The sequence below is a fragment of the Lepeophtheirus salmonis genome, chromosome 13 (genome assembly GCF_016086655.4).
Source record: "Lepeophtheirus salmonis chromosome 13, UVic_Lsal_1.4, whole genome shotgun sequence".
NCBI classification, from domain to species: Eukaryota; Metazoa; Arthropoda; class Copepoda; order Siphonostomatoida; family Caligidae; genus Lepeophtheirus; species Lepeophtheirus salmonis.
In genome coordinates, this window is record NC_052143.2 from 26,185,435 (window position 1) to 26,203,681 (window position 18,247).

The window sequence follows — 18,247 nt, forward strand, 5'->3', positions numbered from 1 at the left end:
TATTAAGTTGCTCGAACAGCTGATCGATAAGAAGTTTCATGACGTATAAAACGCCAAAAAAATATATATCTTTTAAATCATAAAGTTTCAGAAAGCGATTGTGCTGTTTGGACTTACACGAAGGAAAAAAGGAGCTTAACCCGAAACCAAAGCAATGGCCTTTGCTCTGCTTAACTCAAAAGCTCTTATTACGAGCATGCTGACATTATGTGAACCGATTGTTGTGGAAGAAGTGAGGCGTATAATTTTAGCCGTATCTGCAAGATATGTGGCCTCATCGCTGAAAATTCTTTACATAGAACAGAGTAATCAAGAATTTTAGGAAAGCTTGTCATTGTATCATATTTTATTGTTTCAATTTTATGTATTGCACATAATTTGGATATTTTAGTTGGTTTTAGTAAATTTGTTCTGCATGTATATTTATAGTAGATATGGTTCAACTCCGAGTCAATAAATTTAAAGTAAAATGTTTTTTATGTATCTGTACGTAATTGCCCTAAACTTTATTATTATTATATTTATATTATCTTTTTTGTTTATATATATATATTAATATGAAGGGACCGAATAAAAAAAAAATTGATGACCTTTTCATGAAGACATTACATTTTTTTTACCCTAATAATATTCTAGAGGGTTTAAAAAAATCTGACATTGCAAAAATTCAAGAAACAGTCGCAATATACAGCTTCATTTAATAATGTAAAATGACCTCCGAATTGACTTTGACGTTGTTTTCAGCTAAAAATGACCCTAGTATTAATAGATTATTCTTATTAAAACTTAAAGAAGCTTTAATATTTTTTTATTCATTAGTGAAAAAAATATATAAATTGATAGACATAATCAGTTTTTATGAGATGGAACAGTTTGGAGTCGCTTTTAAATAATGAGAGGAGTGTTATGCTCATTCCTTTCTGGTCACTGAATTTCGTATGACAACATACAATTCACATCAAGGAAAGGGGGAGACATAATTTGAGTGCGATGATCAACAAACTCCGTCCGTCATATTTAATATATCAGTATTAAGAAACCATTTCTTAGTACTTACGATTCAAGAAGAAGACAAATATAATTTTCGAACACGAATCTCCGGATTTCTTAGTGAATAGCCAATGTATTTTAATTATTGAGAATCTATGGGAAGATACACAACGTAGGAGTGCTTTTTCAATTAGATATTTTGACTTTTTTTTTTCAGTCGTACACACTGTACGACTGAAAATCGCGATTTCAACATTTTTTTTCTCTTGGCCAGCAAGGCTTATCTATAATTCACTTTAAAAGAATGACTATAAAAAAAAAAACCCCGAAAATTATGGAAATCAATAATACATATACACGTCTACTAAAGCAAAAAGACACTAAAAACATAGAATAAAACAATAATTAGCACAAAGATCAAGACAAAAACTTGAATTAAAACACTGAACTGTAGAGTTTGTTTACAAAATGACTATCCCTTTTAAAACACGAAGGTGAAGTTTCACAACAGATAAAACACCGAAGATTTCATAGTCCGAGGAAGCACGCTTCGCATACAAGATATGTTGAGCCTTTGTAATTGTTCCATTAATAATCTTTTCCTTTTTTCCACAGTGAGAGGCTAAAAAATCATCCTTCTTCATCTTATAAAAATCAAAATGTTCCTTTATAAGTTTTCCGATGGCGTTGTAAATTGGAAGAAGCGTCTCGCATTCAAATAGAAAATGATCAATCGGCTCGTCCTTGGTCTGACAAAAGCAACATATTCTTTTATCTCCGTAAAAAAACTTTGCTCTGACTTCTAGGGTACCTGATAGTATACTATACTTAAGCCACTTTTCTGATGGTGATAGTAAGTATCTTTTTATAACGCTTATGCTTTTCTTTACAGGGTAATTTATTGCCCTTCTCGTCAGTTATTTAAGAAAAGGACCCCATGTCGGAGTTAGACTGGATTTTCTAAGATCCGACGTACTAAGAAAAAACAATCGAAGACATATCGGCAATGCAGGCCTTGGAACTGCTAGACAAACTCCGAAAAGCTAACTTGTACTGTTCGACGGCCATTTTATTTATCAGCTCATACATTCCACATTGATAGTGTCAAGAAGACCTTATTTGAGAACTAGGTTTCCATATTTTTTAACATAATAATTTGGTGAAAATTACCGTTCAAATGAGCTACACATGAATAAAATCGGTTCATTCATTGTGGAGATAGAGGCCAATTGGCAAAGTATAGCAGATTTGATTCACGTCCAGAAGAGCAACAAGACAAGAAAAAGTGGACCATGGACTAGTCGGGAAACTTCAAGAACGACCGCTACTTCGCCTATGCGTTTGATGAGGTACAGCCGGTCAACTAGACTAAGCTCTCAGCCTCTGCGACGATGCTGGTAATCGTGACATCAGACAGGAATAGGATGCCCCGTATTGGTTCCCGAAAGGCCTGAAAATTGGGGCCAAGGGGAATCAGGACGTCCTCAAGGAAATGGTCTTGCATTAGGTGAAGTCAAACTACTAAGAGGTAAACTATATGTTCCAGAAGGACTCCGCTCCCATATTTTTAGTGGCCCATTTGCTTACATTTACGTACAAATGATAAGCCTCGACCCCAAGATTAAGAATTATTGAACTGATCAATTCATATGTTCTAGTTAAGGTAGAGGACTATAAACTTTCATGTTCGATAAGAGCTTTCTAAAAGTGCCTCTGAGCCCCCCCCCCCATGACAATGCCACAAAATAAGTGTCCCTAGCGTTCTTCTTTGCTTTATGTGCCCTTTAAATCATATTTAAAAAAGTAAAAAAACAATATTAAGTTTTTTTTGAATTTTTTGTTTGTACATACCATTGGAATGGAAGCTAAAATCTCATTTTTAGCATTCAATGAAAAAAAAAAAAAATCTGTTCCGTTCACAAGCCTGGATTTTTCTATAATCAATCTAAAACTGTTGTCAATTAATTTGAAATTTTGTTGAAAAAAATCAAAAAATACATAACTATTCACAAAAAATTAAATTTCAAAGTAGCGGTCGTTCTTGAAGTTTCCCGACTAGTCCATGGTCCAACTATTCACAAAAATTATTTTTTTTTTGCAAAAATCAACAGCTATTCACAAAAAATTAATTTTTCAGCTATTAAATTTTTTGCTTTGCTTCAAAATTTGTGGAGAGGCCAATAACTGTAATTAAAGAAAATTATTTTGTTTACTGCTATATATTAGGTAACCAACAATCCCCATTTAGACGGACATATCTTCTTTTTACATCGAGTTATGTCGATGTCCAATATTTGTACAAATTCTTTGTGTCATTCCAAGTCGACCCATTTGATGACAGGGTCTTTCACAAATCATTCTCCTTGAGCAATCCTTAGGGAAATCTGGTTTCGTATTTTCCGGAAATATAATCCGTTTAACTATAAAGTACATTAGTTTTTGTATGTTTTAGAATATATAAATTACTTATTATACTCAGTTTAGTAGTGTTTGTGCAAATTGTAACATCATATTTGGAAATTACGCGTGATCGTAGTAGACCAAGAGTACTGTGAGTACTTATTTGAAATCTATTTTACTCAATATTTTTATTATATAAGTAAATGAATTTTAATATAAGGTCTATTTCTGCATTTTGTTGATAATTCCTACTTCACTGATGAAATTTATGTTGTATTCAGACGATCAAACTATAGTATGATAAGAAATTGTCACAAGAGACTTTATTTCATTTTTCAAAAATAAAACTCGGCTAACAGGTTATACAGGTGGTCAGTTGGTCCCTAAGATGGATCAAAACCTATCGCCACCACTATCCTGAGTATCAAAGACTCCTTCTTATATATTATAATTCGCCCGGCCCACAGGTTACGCTAGTGAAGTGCTTGTTCACAAGGGCGATCAAAATCTATTGCTGCCACTATCCTGAGTATCAATCCTTTTCTAATAACCTATGGTACACCACAGCCCAAAGGCTGTGCAAGTAAACCACTGGTTAGATTATTACCCACCTCTTCCTTGAGCATCAAGGACCCCTTTCAATATCCTATAATCACCCCAGCCCATGGGGTGTGCAAGTGAACCGCTGGTCATTAAAGTGGGTCATTAGCCACAGACACCGATTCAATGAGCATTAACGACCCCGTCTAATAGTATATAATAGACCTCGGCCCATGGGTTGTGACCGTGAGCTTGTGCATGGAAATCCCCATCACTCACAATCCTGGAATCATATGAGACAGCAAATGGAAACATGCAAGATGTGGCAATGTGATAATAAGAAATTTAAAAAAAGAGATTATCGCCGTTTTTGCCTCTTATGGAAGAATATGGCTCCGTTCTTTTTCAAGGCTGGACAGATAATCAGCCAGGAGGGCTACTATAAGGTGCTTAGGTACATCATCTTGCCGGAGGTTAAAAACGTTTATAGTCAAGATGGCGTCTTCTCTTTCACTTCCACTAAGTTTTGCACAGATCGTATGGTTCGATTCTGGTACAAAGAGATATGGCCCCATCCTCACCAGATTTGAACCCAATGAACTTTTCTATATGGGCACTTTGGACAAAGAAACCCACAGGACCTCACACCCAAATGTTGACTCGCTGAAGTCCTCCATATGGTTGCATGAGAAAACTTGTCAGAGGAGTTTGTCATCAACTCTTGCTTAACCTTCAGTCGACGTTTAAAAGCTGTGAATGAAGGTGCCCTTTATTGAGTGAAAAAAGTTTTTCATAAACCTTGCCTAATTCTTTTGTTAACATTTTTTTTTGTCTATTATTGAAAATATATAATTATTGATGTAGATTCTAAATCCATATCTCGAGTCCATGTTTTGCTGCCCTACACTGTGTATATATTGCAATAAACACAAGGGAAGGCAATTATACGTTGCTGCAAATCGTGTAATTAATAAATAATTATGTTTTGAAAGTGCTAGGAGATTTGTTTCAGTAACTACTGACTTTGTATGGTTGTACAATGTACGTCCACTCAGAGACCCAGTATAACATTGGTTAGTGTGTCTCTGTTCATGAACTTAGGCTTTTTCAGGCTACCTTTTTGTTTTAGGGTTGCGAACTATAACTTGCCTTCCCAATCTGAGTATGTATGGATTTTTCTTTGTGTTCTCCATCTCTCCTTCCTTAAATATTCAGCTTGAGATAAATGGTGATGGTAATTCTAATGTAATTACTCCGGATGGTCGGAGTCCAACAACACTGTGTATGGGTTAATAATAACCCTCATATCATATTGGGACATGTTACGCCATTCTAATTCGAAACTCCTCGTACTTGACAGCCTTTAAAATTTGAGTCTTCCTTGCTTTAACAGTGACTTCGGCGTGACCGTTGGACTGTGGATAATTTTGAAATAATTTTTTCATTAAGAATTTACATTGCTTGGGAATAGAGGGTAATTCTATAATTGAATATTCCGTGGATGGTCGATTGATTAATTATGTGATTTTTGTCTTTTTTCATCAAAATTTATAATTGATAAGAATTCTGTATATATATATATAATATATATTATTAATAAATGCGTAATTTTAATACAACATATGGAAATAATACCATTAAAACTGATCATGGCTGACATTAGGGGAATCGAAATTAAATTTAAATTTTAAAAAAGCGAAAGAAAAGGACCTTCAGATTTGTCTTTGCCTCAAGCTTTACTCACAATGAAACCAATTCTGCCAACAATGTAGCTTAATAAAATGTAATGTGACGTAAAAATTCTAAATTGTACAACCTGTCTCTTCATGTTATAGATTTTACATAAATCGTAAGTTGTAGTCAATAGCGCTAGGTAATTTTGACTTAATATATAAATAAATGAGATTTATAAGTATTTTTTTAATTTTGGTTAAAATTGATATTCCTTTGGAATTTTTTAATCGAAATATGTAATGTGTATTACTATAAAACGCATTAAATGGTTGTTTTCAATTGGAAAAATGTTTGAATCATACCCCAAAATTACAATGCATACACCTACAAAATCTCACTATGTAAAGGATTCGGACCAGAAACAAAGTAGGTAATGGAATTAGTACAATAAAGAAAACAAAAATAAATAAAAACAGCTACCATTCGAGTAGAAGAATTGGTAATCACTTCTCCGTTTATAATTATCAATAGACATGATGTATTATTCATACTATAAAATACTTCTATATTTTGATTTAGAAAATTAAAAAGAAACATCAATTTCAACCAAAAATAAACAATAACGGCGTATAAACCTCATTTTTATATATTAAGGTGAAATATCCTTGAGGCAAAATGGCTTTTAGGCAAAATGTCCAGAGGTAAAATAGTGTAAGGCAAAATTACGGGGCACCGTAGTCAATATATGTACATATGTATATTTCGTTGTTTTAATTAATTTGTTTATTATGTGTATATGTAACTTAGACGATTTCAAAATGGAGTCAAAATATAATTTTGAATGGAAGACAACATTTTCTCTTTATTTAAGTCAGTTTAGGATAATTTAGATGAATAAAATTGATCAGACGTTGATAAACGATAAATCATATTGGAGTTAAAGGTTGAGGCATTTCGAATAATTAAGACAATACTTAAGCGTTTCAGAACCATTCATATTTGCTTTAATTGTTGAAGGGTTACTAAAATTTAAAATCGAGTAAAAACACAGACTCAAATCGAAAATTTGTTATTATTTAATAGATATAATCATAATCAGACAATTGGTTCTACTAGTAAAATCCCCATAAAGTATAGTTGCCACTTTTAGTAAATCCCATTCATTATTACGAATTACGGTTATTAAAAGAAAATAGGAATGTATTTAGTATTACTATCATACGGGTGTTAGTACCCAGCATTGCCTGGACTTATTAGGTGTAGACGAACAGACACACTTTGCTTGAATAATATATATCCCCACTCCCCAATAAATCCTACATGTTACTCTCCGTTTTTATGAGCACACTCATACATAGTTACTCAATACATAGATATTCTCTTTTGAAAAATAAAAAATAATAAGAATGAGATCTTCTTAAAAGTATGATTTCATAAGCCGGGGAGCAGTTTTGCTCGTTGCTGAACCTCTTATAAATTCACAGTTTTATAAAAAGTCCTTTCAATTTAAAAAAAATATAAATTGAACTCCGAGATTTCCTTCATTTTTCATATTTTATACAACTCTTAACATAGAGTTTAAATGTAAATGAATTATGATATAAATCAGAGAGCAATTTATGGAGTACTCCTTGTTTATTATACTCCATTTTTGTCTTCATCCTGTATAGTTATATGATATACATTAGGGATAACTATATAATGGACCATGTATACATACTCGATGCTACAGGGATTCAAATTTGATTAATATGAATAAATTGTTATTTTTTAGATCAATTTTTTTTCTTCATTCAAACATACATACGAATAAACATTGCTCTATTAATATAGAAGATATTTCATTGTTTTGTCAACTGATTGTTGAAATTCAAAATGAGTTAACTGAAACTAGATAATTGTTATTTTAATATTTTTTTAATTAGTCCGACAAGTACTTCTAGAACTAAAAGTCAGTTGTCAGTATCACAACAATTAGCAACCGGTTTCGAAATAATGTAGTGGATAAAATAACAGTCCTTCAGTTTTAGAGAACACATTTACTTGATTTTAAATTTCAATAATCGGTGGACAAATATGGATTTACTTACAACTGAGCTTTATGGGATTTTAGTTTTAGAATTATTTGACTGGTTATATTTGGTTAGTTAATAACTATTATTATATTTGAGTCTCTACCTTTACTTAATTTTAAATTTTAATACCACAAATATGAATGGTTCTTAAACATCTTTATATCTCAAAATGTTCAAATCTTTAATCTCAATGTGCTCTGTCAATATCAACATCTCATAAACTTTATTTATCTACAGCATCCTAGACTGACCCTAATAAAGAGAAAGGTATGTCTTCCATTTAAAATGTCATTGTGGCTGTATTTTGAAACAGTTTAATGTAGTTATAACATAATAATTGTATGTCAGAATCTGGACATATTGCTTTTTTTAATATTGACTAAAACATAATTAATATAAGTATTGTATAATATGATTGTACTTATTCTACTCTACATTCAATTAGTATTTGAGAGCCTGAGCATGAAGGTCATTTCCTTAATATGCCTCATGTATATCTTAACTTCACTAAGCTCAATGTATAAAGCAAAGATAAGTACAGTAAGTTTGTGTATAATGAAAAAAAAAAAAAAGATACACTTGTTCTTCATCATTTATGTAAATTTGTACCTACATATAGGAACACGAGCTGATGACAATCCTGTCCTTTCATCCACGACTCGATGAATCTGACTCAAAAAAAGTGTTAATATCAAATACTGTGCAACTACCACGATTCGAAAATGACCCTCCCAAAGAATTGACTAATTTCTCCATATGTTTTCGTTACAAGCTCGACTCCCTCACTCCTAATTTGATATTCCACAATCCTCATTTTGCTTTTCAACTTCGAAATCCTCTTAAAGGATATGGAATTATTGCCTTTACGAAAGGTAATAGGCATTTATTTAATTTTACAACCAAAGTGACACCTGCTACTTGGAATATGATGTGCATCATCAAAAGAACATTTGATCCAAGTGAGATGATATTCTATTAACTTTTTCATTTTTATATTTTTAACTACTATAAGTCAGAACCATGGGTGCAGAAATGATTTTTTAACGTAGGACATTTTTACTTTTTTTAGAAAAGTAATTTCAGAGTTTTTTAAACGTAATTTAGGTTTTTTTATAATTAAAAAGAAATTGCGTTATTGACCCTTCTTTTTTGTATGAAATAAGTTGCATATCTTATTGGCATTGTTGATTAAGATCCTAAAATCTCCTCCTCATCCTCTACAGATACTGTGTCCAGAGAGTTCTAGAGATATTGAAAACTCACTCTTTTTTTAAAGAATTTTTTTCTACAAATATAGTCCTAGCGAGACTCTCTAGTATTTTTTTGAAAATTAATTCAAATTTGCCTCATAGTACACTAGAGGATTTCATTTGTAACCAATTATAAGCAACAAGACTGAAATATACGTTGATTGCTATGTATATAAATTTTTTAAAATTGACAGGTAATCAATTATGTTTTTTCAAAATGCTTTCATCGAATCATTGTATCTTTATCAACTTAGGAAACAGCCAACTGACAAAAATAGTATTCAAAACTAAATAATTAGTTCATACATAAGAATACAAATATAACATGGATAACAGAAGGGAACACGAATTTTGTTTAAATGCATTTTTTAAATCAAACATTGAACCTTTTCTATAAGATCATTCAAATTGAAATCAATAAAAAAAGTACATTTTCCATATTCGATTTTTTTTTCGAATTTGGACAAAATTTTAATATTAGTTAAAAATTCAAAATTCTAGCCAGTTTTGTTGTCCGGTTAAAGATTTAGAGGCTTCTAAAGTTTTGCCCTGACCTACCTTATTTTTAAATTGCTGTATTTTGGATGTTTCTGAAGAAATATAAACAAAATAAGTGAGCCTTCCATTTCTATAATACTTCGTGTTTTGTCTATGTATGTATATATAATTGGGTTTAATGAAAAAAGTCGAAGGACATGTCTTACCTGTTCTCCCCCTCATATACAGGATGCAAGACAAAAAATGGTAGGCCAAGCAATGAAATATTGAACCGTTAATATCTTCTTGATTAATCAATTTATTTGAATTAAACAATTGCAAAATTGTATATACATATATTTAGGTACTTTAAAAATTCAATAAAAGAGCTCCATGCATAAATCACAGATTTAACACGGGTGGGAAACTATGGCAAGGCTTGACTATTTTTTCAGTCAGATATGAGTTCCTCACCCTTTGTGCTAGATGCCTTAAGAAAGTCGAGGTTGGGTTGGGGAATAGGATTGACCTTATTTTTAAGGATGCCACACAGTAAAATAGTACAACAGATTCAAATTTTGACTGTGGGTACATGATTCTTTTCAAAGTAATACCTCAACTTCTTTGTTCTTTCTATTCTTTTCAGGCTCAGAGTATCAGTAATAATTTGATGCTTCTTTCTAATGTAAGGCTTATAGCTAATGTACTTCAAAAATCTTCGAATTCTGTCTTGTGGCGCGTTCATCTCACGGGAGTGTTGGCTGATTATGATCAATACATTTTCATTCTAAGCCTCCGTTGCCACAAAACATATTCTACCACTCCTGTGCTTCTGCTTAGTGTCCTTGTTAGATCTTTTGTTTGTACGCTGAAAGGGTTGAGTTCCAACTCCGACAACCTCTTTAATTTTTTTGGGGGGGATTTATTCTTTTTGTAATACCATTTTTTAATCATATTTGTAATAAGAAAAAAAAAGAGTCTATAATAAGACTTTATTTCATTTTGGTAACTGAACATTCGTACTGTTAAAAATAGAATCGCAAACACATTTATTACAACCCCCATTTTTGATCATCGTGCACCCTATATATGATAATTGATATCTACTTATATAAGTACAAAATAGACTGTAAGATTGAGCTCTTAAGGGTTGTCCCAGTCTTCCTCCCCAAATACTGCAAACTTATGGATATGTTGCGTTGAATTAAAAAAAAAATCATAAACTAAGTCACCCCTAAAAAAAAAATAATCCTGCAAACGATTTTGCCTTTAGTTTAAACAAGCTACAAAGTTTTAAAATTTCCATCAATCACTGACTGGAATAACTATAGTTGTTACCATGTTCTTATTTCTTTTTCAAGTAAATGGAACACAAGTTCAAGTTTATCACAATTCGCTACTTCCCTCAATAATAAACATATCTAACAGTACATTTAAAATAATGAGCCATGACATTCAAGACATGAATTTTGGTGGATCAAAGGTAGAAATACTTTTTGCACATGAAAGAAGTATGGTTTTTCGGGGAAAAATGAGTGGAATTATCGGAATGTCCAGAGAAATGTTGAAAGAAGAACTAAGCAACTATCTCATGTATTGTCGGAATGATTTGCCAGACTTAGATCTTCTCAATCTGACACCTTTCAATATTTCAACTCCAGATGCAAGCATATCTGTGCAACAAGTATAACTCTGCTTATAAGCAATAAACATGATAGATGCATGAATAATTAAGTAATTTAATCCCTTTTATTATGTTCTCCAGATAAGACGTACATCCATTTGCAAAAGTTTGTATTACTATGATCGAGTGAATTTCCCCAATTCTAATCGAATGACCTGGAAAGAAACAAGGGAAGTTTGTAATCTCATAAGTGGCGTAGTATCGTATAATTATGAGAAGAGAAAAGACATCTTGCTTTGGACAGATATGAAGAAGGAATGGGAAATAGTTTATAAATACTTTGGCCTTGATGGTAAACATATAGTATTACCAGATCGTATACATTGGGAGGAGGGACAACCCAATGGTGGAAATGAGGAAGAATGTCTAGCATACTCGACTGGAACTAATCGTTATCTCGATTTGGGATGTGATTATCTATTATATTCACAATGTGAACCCAGGTTCAGTAAGTACTTTCAAATGAGGGGTCTCTGTAAAGATCAAGACGAAATTGAGTCAGAGTATTACATTGAGGATATTGGAAGTGATGATGGTCATACGCTGGCATTTACAGGATTTGAAAAAAATAACATATTCAAGTATAAAAATTCCTGGGTAATAACGTCAGACTTACAAAAGGATAAAATTCTTGGCTTTTATAATGGAAGTAAAGAATATCCTGTGGGCAGAAATGATTGGTACATTACGGGCTTTTGCTCTGGAGAATATCATGTTATCAGGAAAACACGTCTTATTTTATCAAAGGTAATTGATTTATTGTATTCGGGGAAGGTTTTACAATGAACAATGATAAATGGGCGGGCCTTTTTCTTTTCTTTTTGAAATTGGAATATTGTATCGGTTTTTTTGTTTTTTTGAATTATTTCATTCCGGTCCTTGGAATCCAGGAAGAGGCAGTTTTACAGTGAACAAGATTGAAGGGAAATATATAAGGCAGTCCTTTTTCATTTATTAACTTATGTTTTGGCCATTTTATTAAAATATCTACGATGTGCAACGCTCCTATTTTTAGCAATCAAACCTTCAGCTTTAGGCAAATGCCAGCAATGTCGTTCCTCCTCTCCCATAAAATCGGCACTTATTGTATTATTTCATTATATTTAAATATATTCATATTTTCAGTGTAACGATGCAGTAGATTTTACTTGTAACAACGGGGATTGCATAACGCTGAACAAGAGATGTAACGAGGTCAGTGACTGTACTGATGGAAGTGATGAAGAAAGCTGCAAAACAATTTGGGTATCAAACTATAGAAAGGAATTTCCTCCAGCAAAAATGAGTCAAGGAAAGAAGTTCAGCATTCAAGTGGAATTATTTGTTCTTAAAATCCTCTCCATTGATGAAAAAAACAATAAATTTTCCTTGAAGGTAGAAGTTAAGCTTCGTTGGCAGGATGTAAGAGTAATATTTTTTCGGTTAAGCAAAGATATTCCGTCCATTTTGACTGAAGAAGAGAAAAATCTCATTTGGGTTCCGATGATATATTTTGAAAATTCCGTTGATAGCTCGTTATCAATCGTTGTAGATCGACAGTCCGAAATATCTAGTCTTACAAACTCGAATAATGATGGACATTTGACTGACTTAAGTCATACTCAGGAATCAATATATTTCCCCGGTGAAAGTGCGTACTTATATTATAAACGCCGATATGACATTGTCTTTTATTGTCATTTTAAATTTGAGCACTATCCATTTGATTCTCAGATTTGTAAAATCGAAACAGTTCTCCCCTATGCCTTGACAGAAGCTTTTGAATTTGAGCTGGCAGATGGAAAATGGACCACTAAACTAATGGATAGTAACTTAAATGGGCTTCAGTTCAATCTTCTAGATCTATATACATCCATGGATGAATCCACGAATAAATCCAAAATAATATCCTATTTTCGATTCAAAAGGATATACAGGAACGTCCTTACCACGGTTTTTGTTCCTACCCTATGCCTTCAAATCATCGTTTTGCTCACGCTACATATTACTGAAGAAAGATTTAACACTGTGGTCATGGTGACACTTACAGCAGCTCTGGCTACTTATACTCTCTATCAAAGTATCTCGAATTCTCTCCCTAGCACACATTATATCAAAATGATTGATAATTGGCTTCTTTTCTCTCTTCTCATGCCTTTTGTTACCTTTTTTGTGGTCATGTGGATTGAGCGTTTTTCTTATCTGGCAAGGAATAATCCAAAGAATGAAAAGTCTTACATAAATCACAAAAATAAGCTCATATTCTATGGTAAATTTGGGATCGTAGTTTTAACTGCTTTCTTTGACATTGTTTATTGGTATGTTAATTTATGTGTATACTATACTGATTAAAATACTTCTTCGTTATATAATAAACTCAAATTTAATTGAATATTATTTATGTCTATTTAATAAATTAATTAAGGAGAGTTTTCATCATTACACAGATGGCAAAATGCTATTCTTGAATTATCAATAAAAAAATTAGCCCCCCCCCCTCCTTCTGTTGCAATAAGATGTAAAATTTTGAAGTTATGGTAAAGATTTCACATGAATATGTTAATACTAGTCCACTGTAGCTCTGTGTCTGATCTCAAGGAGCAGCAAGTCTCTCATTTCTAAAATCATGCTTTTATTAATGAAGCGCTAAAATGTGTACACCCTTTCAAAGTATAGGGTTCCCCAAATATAGGGGTTATTATTAATAAGTTCCCCATACTATTACATCACATCTTCATTTAATTGGGGGAAAAAAGTTACAAAATCAGATAATAGCAGGAAACTATGCTAAACGGATTGCATTCCAAACTAGGTTTGGATCAAGATAATATGTGAGAGTTGGGTTGGTTTTAGTGTTTGTGGGGACTTGGACAAAGATTTATGTATTGACCTTTTTTCTTTCTTTCCCTTTTGAGAATCCTCTAATTTTAGAGAAGATTTAAAAAAAAAAATGCGAGGATATTTCTACCCATTGCAGGACTCTAGATAAGTGCGGCTGCATAGGTTTCAATGGCTTTTGTACGGCAGCAAAACAATTATTTAATGGATTGTATAAAATCATTGGGTTCCAGTAGATCAATTTTTTAGAACAATAATACTAATAAGGCCTAGTTTTTACCAACCTTTTAAAAGAACAACGAATGGAAAAAAGTTATTGAGATTAAGAAGGGAGTCATCCAGAGATGAAAGGAACGTAATTTATTTCCTGCAGACATTTATTTTTACAATAGCATTGTCATTGATATCATATATATTAAAATAATTAATGAGATCAGTACATTCTTATTGTTTGTTACATTTTTGATAAATTAGATTAAAAGAATATTTGCAAAATATTGAGAAATGTTGTCATAACCTAATTTGTTACAAAAAATGATTAAATATTTGAAAAAAATGTCTATAAATTGAATTAATAAACTGCATGTTTATATACCTCCAAAGCACTTTTAATAATGAAACAATATATTATTTTCATAGATTGTTTATTTTTTGTATGAGTATCTTAACTGATATAATAATCTTATCAGATCAGAACACACTTTCTAGTAGATTATTTATTAACAAAATTATATCATTCTGATTTTTTATTATGATTACTAGGCATTATATAATTAGCAAATCTTTATTTTTAGTTGGAAATTTTTCTCCTTTGTTCAGCTGCATAACTAAGCCAAGTTGTATAGAGGAGTCAACTCATTATATGCATAAAAGAGATGGAATATCCAACTATTTGATCAAAAATGTTCTATCTGTATGTTTTGTACTTACGTATATATAATTGAGATTATTAAATATTGAATAAAGATTAGATGAATGTCTTATGAAGTATTTCTTTGTTCTTGCATTTTTAATAGAAAATTCCTCCTTTTCTGACGATAAAATTTTTAATCAATTAACTCATCTTGCTCACTAACTGTAGAGAGTACATTTAACTGTATTTCAGAAATTTATAAACTATTATGTTTAATATCATTCGTAAAATATTTTGTGTTAGAAAAGTAAAAAGTATTTGTGTTAATTTAAAATTATAGTATAAAATATTTAATGATTTAGTAGACTCTAAGACTGCTAACTAACTATAACAGTTTTGACGTCTACTTTTTTTCATGATGACTTTCCGCACAAGTTAATACATATATTATTTTTTTCATGTATTGACATACATACCATACTTACAAAAAATAGATATCCTGATAACTACTCATGATATTAAAGAAATAATATTACAACTTATATGCCATGTGATCTCCTTACATAAATGGATACACTAATTATGATCTTGTACTTACTTTTTGCCTTTAAATTTTTGTATAACATTTAATGATTACAATATACATACTAAGTTGCTAAGTTTTAACTGTCCTGTTTTTCTATATAGTTCTCTAGAATAAGTTAACAGAGTAACAGAGACAATTTCCTCAGAGTTATCTGAACAATCCTATTTAAATATAACATCACTAATACATATACAACTCCTATTTAAAATGTAAATCACTTTTAGTAAAATTATTATATATTTTTGTTTTTTATTCAAATTTGTCTACTGCAAAATATAATTACAAATTATGAATGAATATAACCTGCAATTAATTTAAAAACAGACAGCCAATAAAAGTATTTATATATTATTTATTAAATATTTATGATTATGTATTCCCCGAAATGTTGAGATTAAAAAGTATCAAAATGTGCCTTTGATTAAAAAATAGGTAATGCAAAATTAAAGGACTATGAAGAAATATTTTGAGCTAATAAAGTTTTCATTTTTTCTAATTTTTGTCTAAAATGCCATACTCCCTTTTAAATCTCCACAAGACGAAACGAAACGATATTTAAAAAAATATATATATTCACTGACAAAATTTTTATAAAACATTATAGGAACGTTTTTGGTACTCTGTATAGTTCGCCCAATTTTCGATATTTATTTTTAATGAAGTATTATAAATATTTCAAAACATTCGTGTACAGCTCTGTAATGTTAAAAAATCCTCTAGTATCTTTCACTTTCCTTAACCTTAGGTTGTTTGAAATAGGATATACCTTTGTAAGGATAGTATGAGCTTTTTGACTGTCTGTCCCACTAAAAAATGTCAAAAAGTAATCACTTTGGAGCTTGCACTCCCCGAAAGAGTTATCTAAAACCGAAAGAACGTCTCCTATATATATTTAAAAGAGGACACTCCCACAAGAAATTATTAGTAGCCTCCATTATACAAAGGGTATTCTCCACGTTTGTCTTTATAAAATATAAACTTAATTCGTTAAAAATTACAGTTGGTATTAATTTTATTTAATTATGGTCTTTTAAAGTTATTTTATTTGGCGAATTGATGAGTCCTTTAAAATTTTTTTTAGAATTGTTTTATTTTTTGATGTTTCCTTGATATACAAAAAACAACACAAAAAACAAAAACAACGACTTAAGTTTCTGAAAGCTTAAATTGCTTTCTTATAAATGATGTACATACAGTAGGTTAAATTAATCATTTAAATTTGTCATTTAGAAATTAATGTAACGGATTTTTTAAACATCCACATACAGAAAATAAGGATCAAAATTACTAATTTGATCATATTTATTTAATTGGTGAAATTACATTTTAAGGGCGTTTGAACAAATTATAGGAAATACTATTTCTCAATAATTGAAAGATAAATTCACAGTCTTAGATATACATCTCCCAGGATTCGTGACCTTTGAATAACTACGTAATACTTGAAGTTTCGTACTCTTTGAACAATAAATAAAGATCTTGAAGGGACGAAAATTATCGTTCTCATCTTTTCATTCACATTGCGGTTCATTAAATTTCAACAATTTGTCAATTTATTTTGAATGGAATGGAAATTTGTCGATCAAGTTCAAGTGTCATTTTCTCGAATTGTATGTAAGCCAGAGAGCTCATTTTTTTAAAACTAATTGTTTATGCTTTAATATATCGAAATATAAATGAATTTCAATCACTCAACCTTAATTAATTATAGAATGAGTTCAGCTATCAATAGACCATCCAGTAGTTTGAACATTAAAAATCTCCATGGGCATTATTTCTATATTTTTTTTGTCAACGACGCTACTTATAATCTAGATTTTGTCTTATTTTCTATTGTCTATATTCATCTATATTACTGCGTTTTCCAAAGTGGGCAATACTACCACCCTGGGGACGTTGCTTTGATCTAGGAGCGGTAATGTTGAAAGGGCGATGGGGGGGGGGGAGGCGCTAGAGAAAAAAAAACAAAAAACAATGGTGATTATATAACAAACAAATTGACCTACTAAAAATCAAAATTCTGTAACCTAAAACTTTAAATAAGTACTTAAAAAGGACGTTCAGTAAATATAAAACTGTATTAAATCTTTTATTTTTTTAACTATTTAAACCAATTTTAAAAACTATTAGATATATGGTTTTTATCACTTCACAAAAATCTAATAACGGTTTGCGTACTTCCTATAACATAGGAATGCTGATTGCTAGATCTGGTAAGGCTTACAGGATTGGGCACTAAGAAAGATTATTCTCCCAGTTGTACATAAGTTACATATCCATTAACATATACAACTTCGAGGATTCGAATAATTGGAGTAACTACTCAAGCCTTTTTCTTTCTCTTTGGACAAGTAAGAAGGTTTATAGAGAGACGAAGCCCTTCGTTCAATTATAATTTCAGTTTGCTCCAACTCTACTGAGCTTTTCAGTTTCCTTTGCGCTCTCCAACGACCCGACCTATAACTGACTCCCCAAATATTCTCTGGTTTATCTCGTTGCAGCCAACCGCCTCTTCTTTTGACACATATTATACTAATGCTTGTTCGTCAATTTATGAGAAAATAAAGTTTGTATGTGTGCCCTTTATTGTTACCCATACTGTTGAACCTAGGAGGCTGGAATTTAGCGTGGGTGCCTTTTTTGTATGGGGGGGGTATATAAGGATATTAATTTTATAACCTAAAACACAATGGGTGTATGGGGGGGGGGTTTGAAGCTGAAGGAGGCTAGATAAGGGGTTGAGTTTTAAATCAAAAATTCAATGGGGTCTTAAAAAAAAAGATGTTATATAAATTTAATCAAAATAAAAAAAGTGATGGCTAAAAAAAGAAATCGAAGAAATTATAGTTCTTTTTTTCAGGTGCAAAAAAAAGAGGAGTTTTCATCAAGACAAATTTTGAA

At 31.3% G+C, this 18,247-nt stretch overlaps 1 protein-coding gene across 2 annotated transcripts; it reads left to right on the forward strand.

Annotated features, from left to right (window-relative positions):
• The first annotated feature begins 992 nt into the window (after nt 1–992).
• On the forward strand, nt 993–13,466 carry LOC121127717 (uncharacterized). 2 transcript variants are annotated; one of them, XM_071892960.1, is made up of 5 exons: nt 993–1,797; nt 1,883–2,518; nt 10,768–11,090; nt 11,172–11,837; nt 12,216–13,466. In XM_071892960.1, exons 3-5 carry the CDS (start codon nt 10,848–10,850, stop codon nt 13,419–13,421), a joined length of 2,115 nt encoding a protein of 704 aa, XP_071749061.1. In that variant the 5' UTR covers nt 993–1,797; nt 1,883–2,518; nt 10,768–10,847; the 3' UTR covers nt 13,422–13,466. The 2 variants fall into 2 exon arrangements, with proteins under 2 accessions (XP_071749061.1, XP_040579135.1); XM_040723201.2 differs by lacking the exons at nt 993–1,797; nt 1,883–2,518 and adding exons at nt 8,112–8,219; nt 8,299–8,638.
• The last annotated feature ends 4,781 nt before the right edge of the window (nt 13,467–18,247 follow it).